The sequence below is a fragment of the Brachyhypopomus gauderio genome, chromosome 5 (genome assembly GCF_052324685.1).
Source record: "Brachyhypopomus gauderio isolate BG-103 chromosome 5, BGAUD_0.2, whole genome shotgun sequence".
Classification (NCBI taxonomy): domain Eukaryota; kingdom Metazoa; phylum Chordata; class Actinopteri; order Gymnotiformes; family Hypopomidae; genus Brachyhypopomus; species Brachyhypopomus gauderio.
This window is the reverse complement of record NC_135215.1, coordinates 13690122-13717875: the sequence shown is the minus strand read 5'-3', so window position 1 is coordinate 13717875 and position 27754 is coordinate 13690122. Positions and strand designations below refer to the sequence as shown.

The window sequence follows — 27754 nt, the reverse complement described above, 5'->3', positions numbered from 1 at the left end:
TTATGAGATATCTGTGGGTCTATAACTCAAGACAGTGACGTTTTGGTGTCCACAGTAAAAGAGAATAATAGATAAATAATGCCTTTCTTCACTTCTACCCTGCTGGCCATTCATTCATCTTCCTCACTCATAGCTCATCTCGTAGCTCACTAGCAGCTGTTTCTTCAGTATTAACCAATTTCACCAATGCTGTGTGTGTGTGTGCATGTGTGCATACATGTTTGTGTGTGTGCACGTGTGTGTGTGTGTGCATGTGTGTTTATGTGTGTGTAGAGGAGGATCAGGAGACCTCCGGGGATTTCGGCAGTGGTGGAGCTGTGATCCTCCTCGATGAAGAGGAAGAGGAGTCTCCGCAGCACGGCCGACGCCATCTGAAGGAGAGACGGGGCCGGCTCCACCCCCGTGGGGCCACTGATGATGATGAAGATGAAGAGGATGACAAAGAAGATGAAACTGGCTACATCTGGTAGCTCCTCCACCTCATCTTCTGCTAGCCAGCCAGGGAGCCCCATTGAAATGCACAGTTCTGAAGCCATTCCAACCATTCGATCGGTATCTGACCTTTTTAATGTCAACTCCACCTCCAACTCTGACCCCAACTCCACCTCCAACTCTGACCCCAACTCCACCTCCAACTCTGACCCCTCTCTCCTGAGCTCATTTTATAGCCGCTCGCTCATCTTTCCTCGCGTTTTAGCTCAAATTTCTTCCCTTCTGACTTTCTTTTCCTCCGTCCTTTCCGTTTCTCCTCAACAAAATCAGCAAGGAGTCTCATAACTGTTATTCCTCTGCTAAAGCAGTCTGTCTTTCTCTGGAAATGGCAAATTTCTCTCTCTCTCTATCTCTCTCCCTGAGTCTCTTTTCTCTCCCTCATCCATTCTTCTTTGCTCTGTTTTGTTATACAGGAATCTCTTGTCCTCCTCCATTGTTCCCTCTCTGTAGAGCTTCTAGTGCGAAGCTGAAGCCATCTGAGAGCCATGGCTGTAAATATTTCTCTTTCTCTTCAGACGAGGCTGCGTGCTGTGTGCTCGCTCTCCCTCCAGCCCAGAGACTCCCACCCAGGCCTTCTGGAAGGCTCCTGCATCTTCAAGCAGGCTTTTCTCAGGGGGTGGGGGGGTCTCCAACGTTCTCATAGATACAGCTGTTCTTCTCCGGAAGGTGCGAGAGAACTCCTGAGGGTTCTGGAGTGTTCTAGAAGGCTTTAGTGAGAACCTCAATGGGCCTGTGCATGTTCCCCAACATGGAGGTGAGGAAGTGATGTTGTTTTTTTGTTTTTTTTCTGGTTGGGAGGCGGTGGAAAGCCGATGAGTGTAAGATGCGTTTTACTTTGTGATGATGCTGTTGTTCGCTGCTGCTCTCGCATTCTTTCTGTTGCTGGATGGTTGACACAGTGCTACCAGCAATCTGTAAGCATGTGTCTGTGTCTGTGTCTGTGCGCGTGTTTGTCTTTGGAAACCCAGACCCCTATACGGGTGACATTATCTGACAGTCACAGCCCCTGCGTTCCTGCAACTCCCACAATCCAAAGCAACGCACACAAAATACAAAGAGTAACATTTTAATCCAGGCAGTGTGTGTGTGTGTGTGTGTGTGTGTGTGTGTGTGTGTGTGATACTCCATAGCATTCAGGCCTAGATAGACCACGAGGCCCTCCACCTTGCCCTGACCACATCTCCTCCACACCCTCAGTCAGATCCAGAAGGGAGCGTCACAGCTCCAAGACCTGGCCGGCTCCTTCAATATTACGGTGGTCGCTTTTGTTAACCTTGCCATGGTGCTTTTGTAGGAAAAATGACTTTTATCGGAGTGGAGGCAGCCAGCCTTTTAGATCTGACAGTTGGTCAAGGAAAATGGAAGCAGCAAACGTTTCTTCTGCAGTCCTCCGCACCAGCTCCACACAAGGCCATTGTTTAGAATTGAAGCTGTCAGGACCTCAAAAACCACTTTCTTTCTTTCATTCATGTGTGTGTGTGTGTGTCTGTGTGTGTGTGTTTGTGTGTGTGTGTGTGCGTGTGTGTGTGGATAGATTGATGGGTCTGTAAGCACAGTACATATGGCCCAGTCGTGAGCACAGGGCTTAATGCTGAGCTTAATCATAACCCTTTCTATGTTCTCTGATCAGTGAGCAGACAGATTGCTGTGAACTTCATTACTGATCGTAAGACTTCCTCTCTGACCCTATCACTTTAGCTCAATTCAGTCTAACTCTCTGTCTCTCAGATACACATATCCTCTGTTTTGTGTTATTAATGTCTCCCACGCACATCCCTGTCATCAGGGGTTTGTTTAGTCTGATGCCCCTGAGATGTTTATCTGTGTGTGTGTGGTTGTGTGTGTGTGTGTGTGTGTGTGTGTGTGTGTGTGTGTGTGTGTGTGTGTGTGTTGAGGAGTGGGGTGATAATATATGTGGAGTTCAAGTCTTATCTCAATTTTCATTCACTTGCTTCTTGTTTTTGTCTCATATGTCTCCCACTTCTTGCCACTATCTCTCCTCTCCTCCTCTCTGTCTCACCTCTCTCCCTCTTATCTCTCCTTTTCTTTCCACTCTCTATCTCTCACCCCCCCCTCTCTCTCCATCTCTCTCACCCCCCTCCTGTGTGCTATGAGTCTCATTCATTTCATATACAAGTCCTGAGCGTGTAACACACGCTGAGTTGTTCTAAAACACATCGCATACATATTTCACATGTACGCGGGACCTTGAATCTGATGAGGCGGCCGCTTTTTTTCCTTTTCTCCACCAATCACGTGGCCCTTCACGACCACATAATGATCTCCCACTAGCTATCTCTGATGACCTCAGACACCAACACTGGCTTCCTGATTGATGATTGGCCTGCACACATACATACTAACCTACACCAGCAGTAACTCCATTTGCCCTGTCTGCCCTCTAAATATGTGCAATGCAGACAGGTTCACTGGCCCTTTGCCCTTGTCTGATGGAAGCTTTGACCCTTTCCGCCCCCCAGGGGTGATTCTCCACACCTCCCTGTCCTTCCGCAGGGCTACTGGTGTCCAGCGCCTGTTCTGCTTCTGCGTGAAACCTCCTCTCCCTCCCCTAACCCCTGTGCCTCCATGTGCTATAGTAACAGAGTTCACTAATCACCTGTGTTTAACACACGCACAAACACAGACAACAATACAGCTAATGCTACTGCAGATATCTCTGATACACAGATTACAGTAAATGGCCATATTTGCAAGAGTCTTCTTTGTTAATTCTCTATATTTTTTACTTTGTAAAGATAATAATGACAGCAGAGAAAAAAAAAAACAAGACTTAAGAGTACTAACATGATGTAATATAATATGGTAGTGTGGCTTTGTCTGTTTGCATTGCAGAGATTGGGTGTTTAAGTCCCTTCTAGTCCTGACTGTAGTGTAGGTCCTTTCCTAGGTGTTCTCAGTTTTATGCCTGTATTCTTTTCCCCGCCCCTTTCCCCACCCCTATATCCGCCCCTTTTCCCACCCCTATATCCGCCCTTTTCTCCTGCTCCTGAGTCAAATTGGAATGTTGATGTTTTGGGCTGAACTCTTTTCCGTTTGTTCAGTTTGTTCGGGTCTGGGTCTGGGGATTTTTTTTGGTTGATTTTTGCTGTTGGTTCTTTCTGTTTATTTTACTTTATTTGAACTGTAAAGCAGTTCCATGAGAATATGTTTGTCTGAATAAATCTGTCCTTGTCCACTTCCTCTGTGTCCCACTTTTCTGTCTCATTTGATTGAGTCTTTCATCTGTAGTCCTAAACATGAGTAGGATCATTAGCTTAAAATCGCTTAAATTGTTCTAACTGTCACAGAAGACTGCAACATATTCTGCTGATGTCATTACTGTCATATTTACAGTGTAGAAAGTGTAATTAGCTATTTGGGGCAGAGTGCTGATAGGAAAGTACCTTTCAATGCCAGTGCTTTTAAAATGTGCTCAGTTTTGGCTCCAAGTGGTTTGATCTTCAACTCTACATGGAAGGCCAGTGGAAAGCCAAAGTCATCTGTCATCTGTGACCCCTTCTTAACGTATCTGCACGAGTAGAGCGTTGATCGTTCCGTCTCTGCCTTCCGTGAGAAGGGGCGTGCCCCACGCAGTGCTCCTCCATCTTTAGGTGTGGGTCTGGGTTCATCGTGAGATCTACCCCAGGAGTTCTCCCCCAGGCTCCCCACGCCTGCTCCTTCTCTTCATCGGACATGCTGTGGTCCTCCATTGATTTCAGAAAATGAGCATTATGTACTTTGATTCATTGGGCTGGTGGTAAAATCAATTCTTATGCAAGTCGCCCCCCTCCTCCTCCCCTTGGGCCACCTCTCTCTCCCCTGCTTCTCTTTGCCTCTTCCTGACTCATCTTTGTTGTCCCTAGCCTTCTCTCTCTCTCTCTCTCTCTCTCTCTTTCTCTCTTTTTCACACACTGCACCCCATTATCTCTCTCTTCCTGCCTTCATCCCGTGTGCACTTCGAGAGCTCTAACAGGTCTTGTTGCCGTGGGAGTTCTAGAGTCCTCCAGCCTCTCCAGAGCTGCTTATTGATCTGGGATCTCTGAACTCCTCCGCCACGTAATGGCCATCTCACCTCGGACAAAAGCAGCCAAGTGCAGACGGCCACACCAGAGCCTTTTCGCAGGCGGCAGCGGGGGGATTCCCACCATCTGGAGCGTTTAAAATGCCTGTTTTCCGTGTGTCACTTTTCTCCCTCTCAGACTCTGTCAGAAAATAAAGAGACATTGTAAATGTCCCATGTGTATAGTGGATAGATTCAGCATATGCTAACGCTTGTGCTGCCTCTAGAGAAACAGATGATTGCTATGAGTCATTTTTATTGAGCTATTATTAGCGATTATGACTCGCAGAGAGAAAGCAAGGAAATCACTAGGCCTGTTTCTTTTTACACAGCCAATGAAGCTGTGCTTCGGGAGAACATTTTAGCACAAAACAAACGTGTCTTAATGCATCCAGGCTCAAAGAGCTACATTTAATAGCATGTTAGCTTGTTATCTGTTGGGAGGTGCATTAACATAGGCTTGTCCTGCATTGAATGTTGTGCTAACAGGTATGTAATGCGATTGGCTTATTCGACTTAACACTTAATAATGGGGCAGAAGCCCTCAGTGGGCAAAGCCTTGCTAAACGTTTTCACACCATTGCCCCCTTGTGACTGACCTTTATTGTGAACAGCGCACAAGGACTTCCACCTGTTTAAATGGGCCGGTGTTAGTCCGTTAATGCGTTGAGTACGCATCCACACAGACTCATCAGCTGTAGGACCCAGAATCCCCGGCTCCCAAACCGCCTCTAATATGTGCCCTTATATTTATGACTTTGCAGCTCTTAAATTCTTCATTAATCCACTTAATATTTCAGAGCCAGAGCGTGAAACCATACTCTGTCTCTCCCGGGAGAAGAGGGGGTGGAGGAGGAGGAGGGTGGAGGAGGAGGGAGGGGACGATGTGACAGGAATGCTACTATGGAGATCTGAGTGAAGAATGATGGAGGACAGGGGGGAAAAAACAAGAATAAGTGAGTGACAAACGAATGCGGCTGACGGCGCGACGGTGACAAACGCCCAGACGCACCTCCTCTGTGGAGCAGGAGCCGGCTGCTACATCTGCACACACGTACACGCTCACACAATACAGGTGCCGTGTCCCTTCAGGACTGGAATAAACCCAGCCACTAAGTGGCGGTACGTTGCTGACTGTGGGGTTGGTGTAAGGTCTTTGCTGTGAGCTGTGTCATCCACAAGGAAAACTTGGCTGGAAATTAGTTGGAGAAGTCGCTGTCTGTGATGTCACTGAGTGGCAATTATGTCCATGTACATTCTATACTGGCTGAGTCCTTTACATTTGGTGAAAGCCAGAGACCTTGGAGGGAGACTGTGTGTGTGTGTGTGTGTGTGTGTGTGTGTGTGTGTGTGTGTGTGGGCATACAGGGGAGAGAGGATAAATGGCTCTCAGGGAGGAGTAGAAGATAAGACACCGAATGGGAAAATTATTTCATATAGACAATTTATTACCCATACACATCTGCTTAATAGATAGTCGAGGAGAAGTGCCCTTGAACAAGCCTCTACACACACACACACACTGTCCCGTGACCTCTACACAGACACACACACACGCTCACCCGTTCATCTTTACACACACATAATCTCTCTCACACTGTCTGTCCCTTTCCCTCCACACACTCACTCACTCACTGCCACTGTCCCTTTCTCTCTATACACACACACACACACACACACATACATTCACTGTCACTGTCCCTTTCTCTCTATACACACACACACACACATACATTCACTGTCACTGTCCCTTTCTCTCTATACACACACTCACTGCCACTGTCCCTTTCCCCTTCAGTCTACTCAGCAGATGGCCACAGATGGAGAATGAAGCAGAAGGGACCCGATGATGCTTATAAGTGTGTGTGTGTTTGTGTGTGTGTGTGTGTGAACTTGACACTGACACCTACCTGCCTAAGGTGATCTCTCTGTTTATTCCAGTGAATCTCCTGTTATTCTCATTTGTTCATAGCCTTTAATGCACTCATATGTGCGCTGATGTGAGATTTGTGGTTCACCTGTGGTTTACTTGTGGTGGACCTCTCTTCTTTAAGAAATCAATTGGATTTTATTGTCACATCGCACAAACGCATGGGTATGGTGAGTGAAAAGCTTCAGTAATTATTTCTTGTATTGTTGCAATATTGTTGCATGAATATACGTGCGCACATATGTGAGTATATCCTAAAATCAAGAAACAAAATGCATTATGAGTTGTCCATGATATATTCTTGGCCATGCTCTTTCATGTGACAGCACCTACTCAGTGCGGAGCTTCCCAGGCTGGTGTGGTGGTGAGGGAGGGTCTCTGTGAGTGTGTGTATGTGAGGGAACACGCCTCATGCAGAGTTGGCCTGTGGAAACACACCGTTCCTGAGCCAACGGATGGTAGCAGTTGAAACGCTCTGTGGCTCGGGTGGGTGGAGTCTCTTCCGATGCTCCTGGACTTCCTCAGACATCATCTGGTGTGCGGCTCCCGCAGAGCACGCAGCTACGGCGATGTGTCTGGCTGTCCTCATCAGCCTCTGCAGAGCCATGTGCTCCAGAGTGGGGCAGTTCCTGCACAAAGCAGTGAGCCAACAACCCCAGTTAGCAACAACACCCCACCTCCACTCCACCCCTGCCCCCTAACCCCCCCCCCAGCTAACACAGCGGTGAGTGGTGACCCTCTGGTGAGGTGTGCTGTACAAGGCACGCGGTACAAGGCCACCTTCTGTGTAGAGTCACACGCCTATTTATTACGGTGTGTGTTTGGACAGCAGGTGTCAGATAGTCGATGTGATGGCCGACAGGAGGCTTCCCCCGTCTGATGCGCCATCGCAGGACAGCGGGACACGGGCGGACGAGGAGCGGGACATGGGCGGACGAGGAGGCAGACGACCCGCTGACAGCAAAGAACAGCGAATGATGCGGGCAGAGAGTGATGGATTACACTGTCAGTTGGTCTAGATCAGTGTCCAAAGCTCGCTTGTCAAATTAAATAAACAAATAAATAAAACACACACACACACTGCTGCATCATTTTCATTCTGGCCACTGACAGGAGTTACGGAGGATGAAATAATGATGCGTGTGGTGTGGGAGTGTGTAGTTTTGTGTGACACAGGAACAGAATGGAGGCTTGGACGTGGAAACCTCTTCATTAGGGGGATCCTACTAGCTCATTATTTGCCCAAATGGAGAGAGGTAGTGTACCACACAATTCTCTGCTCCACAGGACCCTGGAAATCTCTAGAATCACTTCCCTGGCGATCCTACAGATATGTCCCTTTGTGCGTCTGTACCTTTGTGTGTTCTCTATTCACAGTTCTAAATGTACTGTAGGAACACAGTGTAAGTAGAGCAACACTCACTCACATATTTAACAGTCTGTGTACAAGACTGTTAGTATGTTCAGCTGTCGAGGGGCTTTACTCCTGCTTCAGAAACAGAATGAAATTAAACCAGCAAAAAGACTGAACTGTGTGGCACTGTCCTCTGGGCAGGCTCTAGATGACATTTATACATGACCGTGAGGGTGGAGACGTGTGGATAAGAGGACTCACATTATTTACCCTTTTTACCAGCACTGCATTGCATTTGCATTGCAAAGGCAGTGACAATTATATACTGGTTCTAATATAGCCAGTTAATTGTAATAATTATAAGCAGAACTATGTTCTAAGACATTTCAATCTGCAGTTTAAATATGTGGCTCCTTCGTTATTGAAGTGAGTAAAGCAACATTAAAAACAAAGGTCTGACTCATATGGACCAGCCGGTAGATTTTTGCCCAGCAGACATAATAACTGGTATTAATCGTAAATAGCAGCACAGATTTATTCCGGAAAGAAAAAATACTGCAATGAACCTGCATTTCCAAACACCACAATGTATTATATCCTCCAGGACCCCATAGATCCCAAGGGATAGCGCTGCGTCCTAAAGTTCAGACTGCACCAATGCTGCCATCTCCTGGTCGAAAGTGGTATTTAAAAAGATTTTGATATGAAAGTTAATCATGATTTCTTGAATTGGGGAGCAGTTAATACTTAGGCATTTGCTATGGCATAAACATTCTAAGGCTTACTGAATAATGGAAACAATTAGAGCATAACATGAGCCCCAAAACTTACACCATTACAATTTTTAGCTCCACTCTCCAGTTCTCACATTGAATTACACAGTGACAGCAAGATTTAAAATGAGGACTGTTACTCAAAAGCATTTTCCCCAATTTCACATTAATCGTTACACATTATTTTAGGATACATAAGGAACTGGCAGCAGGGACAGAAAGTGCAGTAGACCTTCCAAAAGGGCTTTTATTCTACAGAATTATATTGTTCTGAACTATTAGAACTATTACACTATTCTATTTCAAATAGGCTATAACTACTTAACTCAAGGTTTGCATATATTTTAAATTTATGGCTTCAGTAGATTTTGTTGTCACTGTGACCACACTGACAAACGCAATATGACTTACTCATACAGTAACCATGATTTCTCCTCATTTCTATACCATCACACTGTACAGATGTCTGCATATACACACAGTCTTCAATTTAAATCAACTTCTACTGCACTAAAGGTTGATAATGTTTAACGGTTACTCCTGTCTAGTGTTAACAATTAAACAGAGTCAAAGCAATGTTGTTTATGTTGTCACTACTGACACTTTCCAATTATATATATTTTGCTACAAACTACATAGTAGTTCATTTATATTTGTATTTTTCCTATTAATGTATTTATATAGTATCTTGTAAGGACCATCAATCCTCGGAAAGAGGTGAAAACAGATTTGCATCCATGTGGATTAGCCTGTACTCACATGCAGATGCACATACACTGACAGGACAGGCATCTGCACCACTGCTCCCATGGGGAGGGAGGGAGGGAGGGAGGGAGGGAGAGAGAGAGAGAGAGAGATTCTCAGACGAAGACACGAGCTGCATTCCGAGCTGACCTGCAGATTTTTACTGACAAAGCTTTCTTACTGGAAAAGGTTTGCAGCCAACATCAAGTAAGCCAAGATTTGCTGTGTGTGTTTTCTGTTTATAATAGTTTTTGCTACTGGGGCCCCTTCAGACACCGTCTCCCTGCCTGTAGGGAGAATAGCAGTAAATATTATTCTAGTTATAATAGAATATGCATCTCACTTTAGAATTTATAAAACTACTTTTGCATATTCTCTCTGTTCTGCAAACAACACAAATTAAAAAACACATAACTGAAACATTTTATACTAGTTTTCTGTATTATTTCAACATGATGTAAGTTATCGTGTTGTCAGGGTGTTTACAGGCTGCAAAACGATGACTTCATTGAATCATGCCACAGATAGTTCTGCATGCACCTCTGTCTCTAATCAAGGTGTGTTGATATAACCAGATACAAGTCACCATTGCTATTACCATATACAAGTCAATGACAAGGTCTCTCTACAGATAAGCAGATCATTCATTCATCTCTTACGACATGTCAGGAGTTTATGATGTGATACCCCTGTTACACTGGTTTGGTGAAATTGTACACATTTTGTTTTTGAAATAATGTCCTTATTGTTGATGTCACTTTGTAAAAAAATCCTGAAACACTTGTTTGACCAGCTGCCAAAATACAGATTTGCATTCTGTCCTTTTAGAGAGTAATACCTTAAACCTCTAAATTATTTGCTGGCCTTGGGTTGTGCTAAATAAATATGGATTATGAGTTACATTTTCAATTACTATATCAGATCATGTTGCTGTAATTCATTTACTGTTTTGTCAAAATTCTGTTCTATTGTTGTTTTCTTGAATAAGCTTTAAATAAGCAGTTAACTATTTAGTCAGGAATTTAATGAATTTCCAGGAAGGATGCAAACGCCAGTCTCCAACTGAAGAGCGTAATGAAAAGAAGCTGAATAAAAGCGCGCACAGAAACCGTATAGGCTGACTAAAGAATGCAACATCAATGACCGGCAATGTGCCACGCTAACGCAAATGGCTTATAAAGGGACAACACAACGACACACAGGTGACACGGCAAATCAGAAAATACTGATACTTCTGAAATACTGATTTACACCATGACAAATGTTTGAGAAACTCTAAATAAACATACTACCGTTTTATATATGTTGTCCTCCTGTACCACAGGCTACACAAATTAGCCACAGTTTTAGACCTTCACATTTAATAGCACTGACAAGCAGAACATCTGTTGAACTAAAACAGTGTCCCAGATATCTCAAGATTGGATGTAAAATACAGAGAGGGCATATTGGATGAACAGTATTTTATATTATGACCTTCTACCACAAATTCCAGCCTGTTGCTACATTATACCCACTTCTTCTTGTTTATTGGATTTCTATTCATTGAAGTCCTTCAACCACAAATTCCAGCCTGGACAATTTTGATTTTCATTTGTAAGTTGCATATTGTTGGATAACTGTTGGCTAACTCAGGATCACATACATGACATACACCATTAGATAAGGAACCGCCTCATATTTAAGGCAGGCTTCCGAAATCTGCTCATTCTACTCTGTAACACTCACACATGGAAATAATTTGTAATCTTATCACATCATTATGAGATGTGACATTTTTCTGAAAAAGTAATTAGGGACAGGAAAGTAACAGGAAAGAATAGCCTCACCACACAAAAGCAGGACTCTTCCTGCATTTCTCAGAGCATTGTGGTCAAGAGCTGGCTGCACTCAGGAGGGGCGTTGCACCAGCCTGGGTTCATCCACAATAAACTTCCTGTTCAGTCTGCCGTATCAGACAGTTTGGTGAATGGGCAGGAGCTTCACCTACTGAACAAGAGCAAATGTTCTCAACCAAGTCTCTGTCAGACAGTCTAGTTTACTAGACCTTTTCACTGCCCTTGATTACCTGGCTTGGCTGTGAAAGGAACAGATAGAAAGAGGGTGAGGGAGCGCTTACAACAGGGAGACTATAATGATCCAATTTATATTATATGGCATAAGACAGCATTTACATCCACATAATGCAACTATTCTTGGCAAGTGAGAAATCTGGTAATGAAAGCCACACATGAATTTGCCACTTTAGGCAAGAATTTACCAGTTTGCTCACAGGAAACAAGGCAAGGTGAGTTTATAGCACTCTTCACACACAGTGTCTAACATTTAAAGTGTTTGAAAAAGGTGTGGCTGTGGATGTCTTGTGTCTGTGTGTGTTGAATACAAAAACCTTGGGAGAATATCCTGGCTTCAAAAGGAGAAAGTGCGCTTCATAGTGAAATTTATCAGCAGTTCATTAGCATTCCAAGCAACTGCAACTTCATTTTATAGACTAAACCAGAAAATCATTTTTTTTTTACTTAAGACAGACTGACTGAAATTAATTCCTGGTTTATAATACATACATCTATGGACAGTAATGTTGACTACATTTCCCAGATATCCAACCGAACATAATCTGCGTACTTCCGCTTTAATTCTAACTGACACGTATATTAACCAATTAGAAAGCGATAGCTCATAGGTTTCTGCGTGCGTAACTAGGAAGTAAAAAATAGGAAATTATAATCCCTCCTTTCACATGTGAGTCCCTTTTGCACCACGCGCCGTCGGTAAGAGACGGAACCGGCAGGGAGAGGCAACGTCATATAGCGATCAATTGAAACAACGCGCGCGGCGGCCGTAGCACAGAAACACCGTGAGAAGAGCGGCGGAGTCTGTTGCAGGTACGATGGTGTTTTAGACGTCGGCGGAACTACTCGGGGCGTTTTGGGCGAGCCGGAACGCGTGACTTTGTGAGTGTAGCGGAATAAATGGTGGGTTGGCTACAGCGGGAGTTGGGTGGACTCCAGGGCCTGGGAAGAGAGGCCTAGATTTGCCGCGCACTTCTCTAGCTAGCCAGCCCTCTACCCATTCAGGTCGTGTTAGCTCGGGCTGTTCGCGACGTCAGGTGAGCTCGCCGAACCACGCCGTTACAACCAGACACGAGTCAGCGGTACACTGTGGTGCAGTTAGCGCGAACCATCAAACGGCTGACTTATGATGTTCAGTACGTGCTTAATATAACGTTATGTTAAGTCATTTTTGCGTGCCTTCCCTTTTTCAGGTGCCGAAGCGATTGCAGCAGGAAAGATGGCGGACGACCCGAGCGCAGCAGACAGGAACGTGGAGATCTGGAAAATTAAGAAGCTGATTAAAAGTTTGGAAGCGGCCAGAGGGTATGTGGATAATGGAGCCATACATCGAGACGTCTAAGGGATAGAGGATACATATAGAGATCTTAAGTCTCGATAGCTGGATAAACATTTTAGTTTGCGGACTGGCGAGTTGTCCAACTTACTAGCTAGGGTAGCTGGAGAGCTCGCTAGCTGGCTAGCTGCTAGGCCTTGGGAGGAGTACAGTGGCTGGCGAGCTAACCGGCAAACAGGGTGGAGCTCACGACTCGTAATTATTGGAGACGACCTAAAGTTTACAAACACGGTTCATTATTTTGTAATTGTCATGCGTTATGCGGTAAAGCAACGGGGAGACTGTGTGTAGCTGGGTAGAATACCTAACTTTGACAGGCTTGTGTCCTCGGGTAACGCTACTCTAGTTAGCTACTTGGTTAGTTAGTTAGTTGGCTAGCTAGCTAACCAACAAAGGCCACCTCTAATTGGTATTCAACGACGAACGCACGGTACATGGCTAGCTGGCTTTATTTCTGGCTACGTTCACTGTACTTGGCTGTAGAGCTGCCGCCATCGAAAATGAAACCGTTCTCGTTAGCCAGCTAACTATATTTGTCATTTGTAGTAGCTCCATGTCTGTAGGATAGATTTCCAAGTTCCTGTACCCGGCTTTAGCTTTCGATAACATGGAAGAAAGCTTCATTTATGTCTTACATTTTTCTGTAATGTAACCCCTTTGCTTTTAGCTGACTGAATTAAAATCAACTAGTTGGTACGGGTTTCCTTCTAATGTATACATGTAAAGTTAATCCACTTGAGGTAGGATATTGTAATTTGTGGTAAATGACCGTTGAGTGACCGTTGGCTCTGTGCGCTCGAGCGCGTGTTTGAATAAGCGGTGAGAACGCTGTGACGCACATGCACGCGCACCCTACATTCGCTGTTCGGGTTGCTGTGTGTAAGTGCGACGTCAGCATGACCGTTTGCGCGGTCCGTTGCTTTTTCACTCAACCCCCTTCTGGCAGGTAGTTGTGGGCTGGGGACGGTCTGTCACAACAGTTTAGTCCTTCATTCAAGGACAGTCGGTGGGCATTTGTCCTTTCAGCGTCGTTGACGTGGGATTCTATGTAAAGTTAGTCATGTTCCTAAGGCATGTGTGCTTGGAAACGAATAAAATCTGTAGTTTGTCATTATGTAGCTGTTGTCACCCTGTTTAGGTACTCATATGTTATGGTTCACAACCTGTTTAACAGTTATTTTTTGAAGGGGTAGGTGGTGTGTGTGTGGGGTGGGTGGGTACAGTAGTGTACCAATGCCTGTACTATTGTCTTAAGAGATGGCTCTGAGAAGAGGCCTGATCTTGTAACCTCTTTATGCTGAGGTTATTGACACCTGCATGCTCCTGTTCATACCCTCAGCACTACCATCAGTGCTGCCTGTGTACTGTGTGTTTATATAACAGTGTCTTTGATACCTACTCTCTGTTGTAGCAGCAGCCAAATCTGTGTTTATGTATTCCAGCAATTTACGTCGTGTTCCTGGTGCACAGTGTTTGCCACAGCTTTGGTTTCTGGACGATTCCTCCCTGAGACCCGTAGCTTCAAAACTACAAACGTTCAGTTAGTTGTTGAGTGTCAACACCTGATTAAGCCTGCATCAGCTAGAGAGGCTGCTGTCTGTTTTGATGGCTGCTGCCTCTGAAGTTCAGGTTTCTCAGGTGTCCCTGGCCTCGTGGCACGAGACCGGCTCCAGCTGTTTGCTGAGTGCCTGGCATCTTTCTGGACTTCAACTGTAGTCATTCTGTTTACGGATAAGGTCCTTATGGCAGTGTTTTCTGTATGAGTAATTCATGTTGACCAATAACGTTTGGTGTAAAAGTTCCTTTAAGTTTTTGTAAATGGAGCAAATAGTGCTTATGTCTGACATTGCAGAATACTACTAGCTAGTGAGCAACCGGTGGGTAGATGAGACTCATACATGTTTTAGAAATGAAGCATGCTGCTCTTCAAATGTTTGAAACACTGCTGAGTTTAAATCTTAGTTTTATTTATTCACTCTTCCACCCTTCCTCCTCCTCCTCCTCCTTATGCTCTGGGTTCAGTTTTCAAATCGAAGAGGCAGCTTATCAGGTGTCATGCCATTTTTGGTAGCCTGACTTTGCTCTAATCATTGTGCTGTCAGGTAAACTCTGAGTATGTCCTATCAATGTAACGCCCCTGATAGCTACACGTGGCAGTGTGTGCCCATCTCAACATGGAGGGGTAACTGCTGCATGGTGCTAGAAATATATTGTTACTTACATCTGTGCTAAATAATTTTGTGTGTGTGAATTCTGTTCACGTGGCACAAACGCTTCTTAATTCCTCGGTGGTGGTGGGCTAGTTGCTCTGTAATTGCCCTAGTCTGTTTGGATAGGGGAGTACAGGCTGCTCCTCTGTGGGGGTTTAGTCCAGGATTGACCAGTTTACCCTGCATGCAATGGGGGTGCTCAAATTGCCCACCTGTGGCCTGTGTTTAGCAAACGTACCCATTCTAGCCACCAGTGTCTCAGTCTGCTGCGTGCCAGAGGGTTATGGCACACGTTGCTAATTATTATTTTTTTATCTCTCAGGAATGGGACCAGTATGATTTCGCTGATCATCCCTCCTAAGGATCAGATCTCTAGAGTGGCCAAGATGCTTGCTGACGAGTTCGGCACAGCCTCGAACATCAAGAGCAGAGTGAACAGACTGTCTGTGCTGGGAGCCATCACCTCAGTACAGCAGAGGCTCAAGCTCTACAACAAAGGTCTGTCTGTCCTTCTGAAGGGGTGTGTGTATGTTAAGTAGGGCTGGTCACCAGGGTCTTGCTCAAGGTCGCAAAGTCTAGAAAAATATGTAATAGAAAACCAATGTTTCTGATCTAGGAAAGTCTGGAAATTCGCAAGAGGTTTTAAAAGATCTGTTAGCAAAGTAATATTGAAATGCTGATATTTCACATTCCCTTCAGAGAAGAACTCTGTGGTATATGTTGTTCTCTGATATGACAGTCTTCTGCAAGCAAATCTCATTCCACATTCTCTCTCTCTGTTGTACAGCTCATGACCTTTACAAACGACAGTAAAACATGGTCCAGAGAGGCTCGAAATGTTAAATGCTGTAGAATCTCAAAAAAGGTTCATGAGAAAAGTGCAACAAACTGTGTTGGCGATTCACTTAAGCATTTACAGCCTTCTCAGCTGCCTTGAGATTCTATTTATGTATTTAAAAATTATTTCTACTCTGGTATTTTGACATTTTTGTCTTTCATTTTTGTCAGTTCCCTTTAAGTTAAAGCAACAAAGTTTGAGTCATGCTGTGTACTGTTTTTAAATCTATTTTTGAACCAACACCTTAAACAGTTCAATTATTTGGACTTAAAACCTACCTTTGTGCTTATGATTGCATTTTTTTGCAGTGCCCCCTAATGGTCTGGTGGTGTACTGTGGCACCATTGTGACGGAGGAGGGCAAAGAGAAGAAAGTCAACATTGACTTTGAGCCTTTCAAACCCATCAATACCTCGCTATATCTCTGTGACAACAAATTTCACACTGAGGTAGGTGTGTGCGCGTGTGCACAGGAGGCAGTAGTGGGGGTGTGAGAGTGAACACCATGCGACGTATCTTGATGTGTTTAAATAGTTTGTGGAAATATGCTCAAGTTATAAGAACTGAATATTGCTTGGCTGTGAAAATGACATAATGCCAGTGAGTAAATAATTATTAGGCTGAACTTCTGTTCGTGCCCCTTATTAAAATCATCAGTGCTTTTCCTAAACCACTCACCGTCTGCAGTCACCTGAGCCCAGAGAAGCTTAGCCATCTCAGCAGTGATGTTTAAACAGTATCTGCTCAAACACACAGCCCAGTGGCTCCCTTAAACATTGTTAAGGAACAGTGCCATCAGTTCAGTTTTACAGAATTTGTGTGGTAGAAACTGCCTTATTGTTCCAAATAGTCTCGTAATATCAATTGTTTTCAGAAGTGTAGAGGATGCACATTTGTTTTAAATGGGGAGTGCCACTAGACTTGCCCTGTGTTATCTTGAAGAAAGTCAGGCCTGTTGCTCTCTCTACACTTACCTGTATTATGTTTTCAAACATATGCTGGAGTTCACCCTCAGCAGACAGGCTGTTGAAGCAACTTCAGCTTTGAATTCAGATCATCCTCATTTAAATCACAGAATTATTAGCTTCTCCCATGCATCACGTGTACAGGTGCTGGTCATAAAATTAGAATATCATGAAAAGTTTATTTATTTCAGGATTTCATGCAAAAAGTGAAACGGACTGATATTACAAGTGTTTTTCATTTACTTTGATGTTTATAACTGACAACTAACGAAAACCCCAAATTTAGTGTCTTAAGAAATTAGATTATTACTTAAGACCAATACAAAAAATATTTTTAGAAATGCTGGCCAACTGTGAAACGTATGAACATGAAAAGTACGAGCATGTACTGCACTCAATACTTAGATGACTTTGGAACTCAGTGGACCAACATCAGATGACATGACACCGCAAACCATCATAGACTGTGGATCTTTACACTGGACCTCAGGCAATGTGGATTCTGTGCCTCTCCTCTCTTCCTCCAGACTATGAGACCTTGATTCCAAAGGAAATGCAAAATTGACTCATCAGAAAACATAATTTTGGACCACTTGGCAGCAGTCTTTCTGTCTTTAGCCCAGAGGAGATTCTTCTGATGCTGTCTCTTGTTCAAGAGTGGATTGGCATGAGGAATACGCCAGCTGAAACCCATGTGTCTTGCATACGACTGTGCGGTGCGGTGGTCTCGAAACACTGTCTCCAGCTGCAGTCCAGTCTTTTGTGAATCTCCCTGTCATTTTTCAATAGGTTTTATTTCACAATCCTCTCCAGGGTGCGGTTATCCCTATTGCTTGTACACTTTTTTCTACCACATCTTTCCCTTCCCTTCACCTCTCTATTAATGTGCTTGGACACAGAGCTCCGTGAACAGCCAACCTCTTTAGCAATGATGCTTGTGTAAGGTCTCAATGGTCGTCTTTTGGACAACTGTCAAATCAGCAGTCTTCCCCATGATTGTGTAGCCTACAGAACTAGAATGAGACCATTTAAATGCCTTTGCAGGTGTTTTGAGTTAATTAGCTGTTTAGTGTGTGGCACTAGGTGTCTTCAATATTGAACATTTTCACAATATTCTAATTTTCTGAAATACTGAATTTAGGGGTTTTTAGTTGTCAGTTATGATTATCAGATTAAAAGAAATAAACACTTGAAATATCAGTGTGTGTAATGAAAGTAAAATATTAGTTTCACTTTTGAATGGAATTATTGAAATCCACTTTTTCATGATATTCTAATTTTATGACCAGCACCTGTATACCAGACTTTACTAAAGCGCAGAGGTGCAAAAAAAGTCATCACTGTGTGTGCTGTGAAATATAAAATAAATAAAAGTAAAATGTCATTGTAGTGCAGCTAGAACTGCCCCCATGTTGCTGTCTGCTGGCTAGGCTGTTGGGGGCGGGGCTAGCCTGGCAGGGGCGGGGCTACCGCTGGGCCCTGCTGCTCCCTGTCCTCACCCGGCTTGCCTCCCCGACTGCAGTGTTATGGCGGTACACACAGTTGTTTGCGTTCTACACAGTGGCGTCTCGCGGTCATCTCCCTCCTTCTGTCCCCCATGCTCTCTCCTTCAGGCTCTGACGGCGCTGTTATCGGACGACAGCAAGTTTGGGTTTATCGTGATCGATGGCAGCGGCGCACTGTTTGGGACCTTACAGGGCAACACCAGAGAAGTGCTGCACAAATTCACAGTGGACCTTCCCAAAAAACACGGTAGGAAGCCCCGCCTCCGCACCGCCCATCGAGCGACTGCCCCGCCCCTCTCCGCTAGAGCCCAGGCAGACGCGTTGTTGTGCTGACGCTCCTCTCCGTGTGTGTGTGGCAGGTCGGGGTGGGCAGTCCGCCCTGCGTTTCGCCCGTTTGAGGATGGAGAAGAGGCATAACTACGTACGCAAGGTGGCGGAGACGGCCGTGCAGCTCTTTGTGTCCAACGATAAGGTCAACGTGGCCGGCTTGGTGCTGGCCGGTTCCGCCGACTTCAAAACAGAGCTGAGCCAGTCGGACATGTTTGACCCGGTATGGATCTGACGTGCTCTACACACCAGCTCCATTCCACTCACCGTCCAGGGTTCGTGTGTGTGTTTCTGTGAAGATGTTTCGGCTCTTTATGTGAGCATGTTCACAGGTTTATGGTAACCCAGAGCTGACTGGGTGTGGTGTATTTTTAATTAATTAATTATCTTTGTTTATGTATAAATTCTCCAACCCCCTTTATTAGTTTTCATTCACTCAGGTTCATCTGTGTTGCTCTTTTAGATCGATTTTCCCAATACTCTGTTCCCCAAGCTCTGCCTGAAGGTCAGACCGTTGGTCTAATTAGTTCTGCTGGACTCTACTGCAGTCCTAATGTCCTAATGATGAACTTATTCTGTTGCCTCTCTTCCACCATCACTCATGAAGACATGGTCCGAAGGGCTCACTCCGTAATGCAGAGTCAGATCAGTATATCACCGCTATGTGATGTAAGCTTCTTGGTGTGATGCTGGGTCATGTTGTGCTTCTTGGTAAAAGTTTAACTACTGTTTAAACGAGCCTGTTTTGATCAAAACACCAGGTAATGACATTGTGACAATGACAATGACATGACTGTAGTTTAGTAGTCTGACTCAAGGGTATCTTGAATTCTGGCCTATCTGTACTATTATCTAGAATGAATTCTGTGATCAGATGCAAAGCACTTTGTAAGTTGCTCTGGATAAGAGCGTCTGCTAAATGCTGTAAATGTAAGCTCCGCCCCTCTGCCCTTGCTTTGCTCCGCCCCCTGCTGTGCCAGGGTCCTACACATCGTTGCTGCTTGCTCCCTGCTCCACTCTCTGGTTCACAGCACTCTGGTTTCTCTCCGTCATCTGTAAAGACGCTCCCACTGCTCCACTGGGCGTGGGACGCTGGGCTTGTGCTTCTTGATCTTTCCTCTCTGCTGACGGAGCTGGAGGTGTTCGCCTGACACAGCCGTAATGCGCAGCGCCGCATCGGTAGTGTCCATAACGCTCGCCACATTCTGCCTTTACTGTCGTCTCTCCGAACCTTGTTGCCTTTCCGTCTAATCATGGTTTGGTGTGTCCATGCACTGATGCTGTGCCAGGGGCCTGTTTCACGGTGTCCCCATGCTGCTCGTCCTCCAGGGTGTCGTCCCGAGTCCAGCCTCCCTCTGACGTTGGCTGGACTTTAACTGAGTGCGTGTTGGAGGGAAGCCTGTATCAGTGCAGCTCTGGAGCGTGGCTCTTGGTTCCTGCCCCACAGAGAGTGTGCCATGGAGGTCAGGTCCTGTTCTGCCTGACTGGAATGTGTGTCTGTGTGTGATTTGTCACAGAGGTTACAGGCAAAGGTGCTGAAGCTGGTGGACATCTCTTACGGAGGAGAGAATGGCTTCAACCAGGCCATCGAGTTATCTGCTGAGGTCCTGTCCAATGTCAAATTCATCCAGGAGAAGAAACTCATAGGTGTGTCATCTGCCTAGATATGTAAATTAGAGGTGAAAATGCCACTAGCAAACTGGCTATATTTTAATAAAAAAAACACACAATTAACAGGAGGTTTTGCTCCAGCGGTATATAGTAATGTAGTGATGGGTTCGTAGATAGGTGCGGGTAGTGCTGAAGCCCACCAGCTCCCTCCTCTGGTGCTGTCCCACAGGCCGGTATTTCGACGAGATCAGCCAGGACACGGGGAAGTACTGCTTCGGCGTGGAGGACACGCTCAAGGCCTTGGAGATGGGAGCAGTGGAGATCCTTATCGTTTACGAGAACCTGGACACCATGAGATACATCCTCCGAGTACACGGCGCTGAGGTCAATGGTGCAGAGAACGGTACATACACACAGCAGAGGACTGCACAGTCACTGACCCAGAGAATGGTGTGTACACACACACACACACACACACCAGAGGACTGCAGTCACTGACCCAGAGAATGGTGTATACACACACACACACACACGCCCCCCAGAGTGCTGCATGGTCACTGACCCAGAAAACGGTACACACACACCACAGAGGACTGCAGTCACTAACCCAGAGAATGGTACACACACAGATCTGTGGGTTCAGCAGACGTGGGCCGCGATCAGGCACTGGGGCAGTGGAGGGGGGACTGAGTCGCCAGTCGCGCCTTCACACAGCTGCTAGGAGGCCCAGAGCAGAGCCCAACCGTTAACGCTTCATCAGCCAGACAGGCGTTTGTTCAGCAGTGTCTGGTCGGCCCCCAACCCGGCCCACACACACCAGCAGTGAGCCAGGCTCTGCAGGGCATGGTTAATGGGCAGACATTCAACTCACTGCATGTGCCGGTGTTCACTTTCAAGTTTTTTATTTTTAATTTATTATAATTTTTACAGTTTAGGTGACATTTCTTTTAAATGTTATCCATAAAACTATTGCTTGTCATAGTTTCCTGCACTCTTGTGATTTTTATTCCAGACGAGAAGACCATTTATTTAACACCAGAGCAAGAGAAGGACAAGTCCCATTTCACAGACAAAGAGGTGTGTGTGTGTGTGTGTGTGTGTGTGTGTGTGTGTGTGTGTGTGTGTGTGTGTGTGTGTGTGTGTGTGTGTGTGTGTGTGTGTGTGTGTGTGTGTCTCTCTGCCTGTCTTTGGGGCTCATGCAGTCACTGCAGAACTGAGCAGGTCTATGTAAAATTTTGTCTCTTAACTTTGATGGTCTGCAGGCCTGCACCTGTCCATACCAGAACATGTTTAAGCAAGCCGAGCTGTCCGGTTGAAGAAGAGCCATGTTGTCCTTTGAAAAAAGCATAAAAGGACCTGCTGCCAATTACAAATGACTGAATCGACATTGTCTCCCCAATGTGTGTGTGTGTGTGTGTGTGTCAGACGGGACAGGAGCATGAACTGATTGAGTGTATGCCTCTGTTGGAGTGGTTTGCTAATAACTATAAGAAGTTTGGCGCCACGCTGGAGATTGTGACCGACAAGAGTCAGGAAGGCTCCCAGTTTGTCAAGGGCTTCGGAGGAATTGGAGGTGAGTCACTGTCTGCGCAGTCACACATTCTGCCTCTTCCCTTTCAGTCCGCTGCTTACGTTGGATCTGAAGGGGGTGAAAAGAACATACTTAGATCTATTTGATTTATAAAGATCTATTTGGCTTACTACATATACATGACTCTGTAGACTTGTGATTCCTGAATTATTCAGAAGCTTGACTGTACTGTATGGATCTTCTCTTAACTTCAGCGTGTCTGACTGTGTGTCTGGCTCAGGTATCTTGCGGTACAGAGTGGATTTCCAGGGGATGGAATACCAGGGAGACGACGATGAGTTTTTCGATTTGGATGACTACTAGGTAGTCGGGGACTGAAATGGGAAAGCAAACGAAAAAGAGAGGATGAAGAAACGTGGAAAGAAATTCATCTTTCTTTTGCATCAAGAGAGCGTGTGGACCTTAATTAACCACAAGCGCACGCACACGTATACACACCAACACACAGACAGTATCAGGTGCCGAAGAGGCGTTAACTGTCTGTCAGTCGAGTGAAGGACAGAGCCCTTCATCAATAACTAATTTGCCCCTGCCTTAGAGCGCTCTGATTGGATAGGACTTTGCCTCATTTTGGTTTTTTCCTTCCCCATTGAATTGAAGTGACAGCCACGTGCCCAGGATGCAGCTCTGCTCTGTCCAAGGAAGAAAGATCTTTGGACTCACTCCTATACAGAAAAGGATTTTTCTTTATTACCCCTCTCTCCCTTCCTCTCTCCTCTCCGTCAATCCACCCTTACCTTATTTTTTTTTTCTTTCTTTTTTTTCTTACTGGCATCTGCTGCTGTATTTTATGACAGTGTGGGATTTTTTTTACCTGGGTTTCTGTAGCGAATTGGGGGGAGGGGGGAGGGGGACAAAAAATGAAGTATTAAATTTGAACTGCTTAAAACCAGCATGTCTTCATCTGACCTGCTTTGTAGAATGGTCTTTAGCAGTGCTGAGACAAATGATGACATTGAGTAGTGTATGTGAAAGGCCCGGTGTGGGGGGGTGCGGTTCTCCCTCCCCTAAGAGTGCTCCAGTGCTCCTGTGTGTGCTCAACTCCCTCAACCGCATCGTTCTTTGTTAACCAAGTGCTTCACACTCCACTCACAAAATCAGGTTTTAAGTATTACTAAAGCCACAATCAAGGTTTTTTTAAAACAACTTTATATGAAATGTGTGTTCACATTAATTGGTCAGCCTGTCCTCTTGCTCCCCTCCCACTGGTGTAGTGTCTGGTCATGAGTCAAAGGTTACTGAGGCTTTAAGAATTGACAAGACTTAAAAAAAAAATAAAAAAAAATAAAGCCTGTGAAGTTGGATTTCATCTGAAATGGATCACTGGGAACAACGATCAGAATTTGATGTAACATCAAAACTGATGAAATCAAAGGTATGCTTAGTGCAATCTAATGTCATCTAATGCAGCAGAGTAACCCGAGGTGAAGCTATGCATGTTACACGTACTGTGTCCATAAGTGAAATGCTGCTTCTGCCATGATTGTGTATTGTCAGCAGACACCTTGGATCACATTATACATGCTAGATGTTCAACAGTCATGCTTGTGAGACTCCCTGTCGGTAGACACAGTGCTAGTCCTGATGGTCTCCACTTTGTTGGATATGGCTGTTGCTCTAAGGCTGTTATGAGTGACAGATTTTGGAGACAGAAGGTAAAGTTGTTTATTTTTGAATGATGATTTTGATGGTTGTCTGAACTCCACCTCCGATCACCTTGTGCATGAGATTTGGTGCTTTCCGTGTCTGTCCTGAAGCTGCTCAGGAAGCATGAGAAGCACCTTGTCGTGGGCCAGCTGGTTGGTGTTGGAGTGGGCCTGGGCATTAATGCTAAGTCATGCAGAGCTTTGCACACATCATGAAGGCTGGGTCACTCAGCCTCTTGCCTTGGTTTAAAAGTCATTAGTCCTCGAAGCCCAAACTCCAATCAACTCTGAACCACTGCCGTTTCCTGTTGTTACAAGCTGGTCCCCGTTATTCAACTTTCATAGACAAAACATTTTTTAGCCTTCTGGAGTGGACTAGATTTAAACAATTTTGATTAAATAAAAATTATAGGCCCCTGTTCCAGAAATGCATGTTGCAAATGCACACAACACATTTAAACCAGATTAAAATAAAATTTGGTTTGACTTGTATTCCTTTCTTGGTGTAGTTGTAGTGCTATAGTCTACTGACGTTTTCACTGTGTAGACATGCTGCATCATGTAGAGGTGTGTGTGTGTGAGAGAGAGAGAAGCTGTCAGTCAGATTTTTGCCCAAAGTTCGAACAGCATTCAAGACAATGTATGCGTCTCTGCTCGGTAACAGGTAAACTGAGTCAGATAATAACGCTGCCGGTTTGTTCCGTTCTGTTGCTCTGCATTCCGTAGGGGTGTGGGTGCGTCTATATACGACCAAGAAAACCCACTAATCCGAATATCTCGCCTTTGTCGTTAAATATTAAGTAGTTATTCGAACAGTTACATAAATTCTGAGCTAGATTCATACAGCACATGAAAAAAGGAACTTGGTAAAGATTCACGGGAAGTGGAGAGGTCGCAATAACGCAGTTTGGAGAGTCGGTATGACTGCGCTGCACCGCTTTGTATTCCACTACAACACCTTTCAAATTCCATGCTGGATCGTGTGTGTTTATTATGATTTCGTATATTGATATGGAAACAACGCACTAAAACAGGCAACGCTTCCCCTAACGCCCAATCATCCGCATTTGACCGATCGAAACTCGCGTGCTGGTCGCGCGTCGCCGCCTTCACGCGCCCTCGCGCCGAGTGACGTCAGAGTGTTTGTTGCATCGAAGCCAGAATCGACAACCAACAAGAAAAACAGGAAATCGTATTTTAAAGAACACGTTCTTCAGTGCAAAAGTTGTTTCTGGCGCCAACGGAAGAATGTTTTATTTATTTATTAGGGTTCACACACACATAGTGTGGGAACCCTATTGTAATTGTTAGGATTTTTCTTTCTTATTATTCTTTGTCCCATTTTTTGACCTAAAACGTATTGTGCAGCCTAGACCGTAATGCCTAGAAACCCCAAACTTGGCAAAAAGGTTCAGTTAACTCCAAGGACCAGATTCCCATACAGGGACCCAAATTGGCCTGATGGTGGCGCTATAGCAGACCATATTGACTTTTTGTCCATATCTCCTACACCGTAAGTCCTAGAACCAAAATTCCAGTTCCTATACATTCCTTGACTAAATTCAATAGGACAATTAATATACAACCATTAAGCTCCGCCCACTTAGATTTCGAGTTAATTTGCATAATGTGCAAAATCACACACATCTTTGAGCGCGAACTAGTCCCTGGATTTTTCACATACATGCACATATGTGGTATCAAAACGTTCAGAAGAGTCTGAACTTTAAAATGTATCCAACAAAAATGCTAATTTCTTCACTACCTAGTCAGTATAAGCCAATCAAATGAGGGGGCGTAAATTCAATAGTAAATTTTGCGCATATGGAGCTCTAACTTAAGAAAACTTGCATGTAATGAGATGGCACTTCACAGACAGCTTCCCTGTGAGGGTCTGGGGCAGCTTGCAGAGGTTGCCATACCTCACCTGCTAGGGGGCGCTATAACATGCAAAAATTTGCCCCATGCACTCAGATTGGCCGATCCACATGAAACTTGGCAGACATCATCTATGGGCCTCTGGGAACCAGGTCCTAAAGCAGACACTCCATACTTCCAAAATGGCTGACGTAATCGGCCAATCAGTGATCGGCACGCGTTTGACAGGCTTACCATTGGTCGATCTGCACGAAACCTCTTGGGTGTGGACAAGTGCACGCCCCCTATGACATTATCCAGCCAGGTGTCGATTGGCCACTGGGGGGCGCTATTGCAAAAAAAGCAAGTGTATCCCCTACATAATTCCACTTGGGAACATGCAATTGGACTCTTTTGATTCCTTGCAGTAGTGCGAACAACTTTCCCATTACATGTCCTATTAAAAAATGCACAGTTTATTTACAGTTAATAATAGTTTGAAATCATCACTTTTCATACTGCTCCTAGGATTTTCATACTATCATGTCAAGCAAAGTCTTATAATACTCTACAGAGTGTGAAATAAAAAAAAATCCAAAGATTTTGGATTTGAGGACACTTATACCTGCTAAATATTTTTTTAATGGACAGCATCGATACATATAATATTCATATTCTTAAAGCTCTTTCATATTTTATCCAATTCTGATCAAAATGCACAAGCCCATTCAGAATCCCATCCTGAACAAATTTGTCAAGTTTCATCTAAATCGGTTATCGTATGGCTCTACAGTGCAGTATTATTTACAATGCATAAAAATGCATGTAAAGTTCCTCTGTCACCTTCTCCTTCTCACACGCACGCAAGCTGAAACTCACACACACTCAGTCTCTCTCACACTCTCACCCACATTCCCCCTCCCATCTCTGTGCCCTAAGTAAACATTGCTCTGGCTACCTACATCTCTCTGTGTCTATTAACCAGGCACACACACATACAGGCGCAAGCAGGCCTTCCTATAGCATTCACAATGACACTTCCCTAGCCATACCCACCCATATCCCAGTGACTAACACATGCTTATACAAACTGATATTTGGCTTCTTTTTTGTCTCTCTCTCACACAAACACAGACACACACACCTTTATACCTATATGTATGTATAGTTTCTATGTATACTTATGTATGTATGTATTAGTATATGTTGTCATAGTTTCAGTACATACACTACCACACACACACACACACACACACACTTCTACCTAAATGTATGTATAGTTTGTATGCATATCTGTCCAGTCATAACAGTCATGTCAGTCCAGTCATGTCAGTCATTTCAGTCCAGTCATATCAGTCATGTCAGTCCAGTCATGTCAGACATAAGTCATGTCAGTCATATCAGTCATGTCATTACAGTCATGCCAGTCATGTCACTCATTCCAGTTATGTCAGTCATATCAGTCATATTACTTTTGTTCATCATGCCAGTGATGTCATTTCAGTCATGCCAGTCATATCAGTTATGTCAGTCATGCCAGTCATGTCAGTCATGTAATGCCAGGCTTTGCAGACTACATTCATACTTTGAATACACGGGCAGTCATGTTAGGCGTGCAAGGTGTGCAAGGAGTGAATTAACAAAGCATAGTCTCTGGCACCCTCAATCTCTCTCTGTCTGTAATATACAGGCCCAATCATGTATAGACACATGCAGGCCTTCCTATATTGTTCACATAGATGCAGCCCTAGCCAGATGTGCTATTTCTGTGTCTCCCTTTCTGACACACGCAGATGTCATCACACACTATCTGTAGAGCACACACTGGCCAAACCCAAACAGCTTCTTTTCACTTTTAGGTCTAAAGGACCTTTTGGGCTTCCTTTTGCCTATTGAGGCCAAAATATGCCTATTTGTGTGTGAACCCGCCAATCGCCGCTTGCGGCTATATTTTTTACATTGTAACTTGTAGGGTGCAGTGCGTTTGTCTGCAGTGCCATTCTGAAGGATTTGTGTTATTTGGGTTTGAAAGGTCAGAGCAATATACACATTTATAGGATCATACAGTAGCTGTTTGTTTGCCGTTTGTATTTTTTTTGTATTCATGACTACCTGAAAGGAATTATAGAAAATTATGAGTGAACCTTCGTGCCTAATTTTAAGAGCTGATTTTAAGACCGGATCTAGGATGTTCCTGAGGCAGAGCCCGATGATATCAGGTTCCCTCCTGAGTCCTGACCCGTTTGGAAGTTCTTCTCATTTTTCATATTAAGAAGCCAAATCATTTTCTCTGTCAGAATACAGTCAAAACACAGACTATATATAATTATAGCCAATGATATCAGGGCAAATTGAACTTACATGATACAACAAAAGACACGTATCGTTTACCTTTTTATAAATGGTGAATATTCAGAAGAATAGACATCTCATCATTAAAAATG

The 27754-nt window shown here is 44.5% G+C and overlaps 2 protein-coding genes and 1 long non-coding RNA gene across 6 annotated transcripts in view; 2 read left to right on the top strand and 1 right to left on the bottom strand.

Moving 5' to 3' along the window:
- spock1 (SPARC (osteonectin), cwcv and kazal like domains proteoglycan 1) overlaps window positions 1-3691 on the top strand; it is a 138926-nt gene extending 135235 nt beyond the window's left edge. Inside the window, exon 12 of the mRNA XM_077005851.1 lies at window positions 274-3691. Within this exon, the coding sequence (XP_076861966.1) occupies window positions 274-470 (197 nt within the window). The 3' untranslated portion in view covers window positions 471-3691. The remainder of the gene's footprint in view (window positions 1-273) is intronic.
- LOC143514538 (uncharacterized) lies at window positions 3634-13550 on the bottom strand. 3 transcript variants are annotated; one of them, XR_013130895.1, is made up of 6 exons: window positions 13397-13550; window positions 11183-11342; window positions 9535-9640; window positions 9369-9409; window positions 6921-7111; window positions 3681-4694 (listed from the first exon to the last, which is right to left on the bottom strand). It is a non-coding gene; the product is annotated as an uncharacterized LOC143514538 (long non-coding RNA). The 3 variants fall into 3 exon arrangements; XR_013130896.1 differs by lacking the exons at window positions 9369-9409; window positions 9535-9640 and having other exon boundaries at window positions 3634-3743; window positions 3897-4694; XR_013130894.1 differs by lacking the exons at window positions 9369-9409; window positions 9535-9640.
- Window positions 12208-23839, top strand: etf1a (eukaryotic translation termination factor 1a). 2 transcript variants are annotated; one of them, XM_077005854.1, is made up of 11 exons: window positions 12208-12238; window positions 12619-12730; window positions 15294-15469; window positions 16118-16257; window positions 18387-18525; window positions 18638-18828; window positions 20123-20252; window positions 20446-20619; window positions 21229-21293; window positions 21642-21789; window positions 22028-23839. In XM_077005854.1, exons 2-11 carry the CDS (start codon window positions 12645-12647, stop codon window positions 22108-22110), a joined length of 1332 nt encoding a protein of 443 aa, XP_076861969.1. In that variant the 5' UTR covers window positions 12208-12238; window positions 12619-12644; the 3' UTR covers window positions 22111-23839. The 2 variants fall into 2 exon arrangements, with proteins under 2 accessions (XP_076861969.1, XP_076861967.1); XM_077005852.1 differs by lacking the exon at window positions 12208-12238 and adding an exon at window positions 12306-12462.
- The last annotated feature ends 3915 nt before the right edge of the window (window positions 23840-27754 follow it).

Coding starts and splice junctions, on each gene's coding strand:
- etf1a (XM_077005854.1), top strand. CDS start 12,645: ATGGCGGACGACCCGAGCGCAGCAGACAGGAACGTGGAGATCTGGAAA. Junction 20,253..20,445: donor CCAGGAGAAGAAACTCATAG/GTGTGTCATCTG, acceptor GCTGTCCCACAG/GCCGGTATTTCGACGAGATC. Junction 21,294..21,641: donor CCCATTTCACAGACAAAGAG/GTGTGTGTGTGT, acceptor TGTGTGTGTCAG/ACGGGACAGGAGCATGAACT.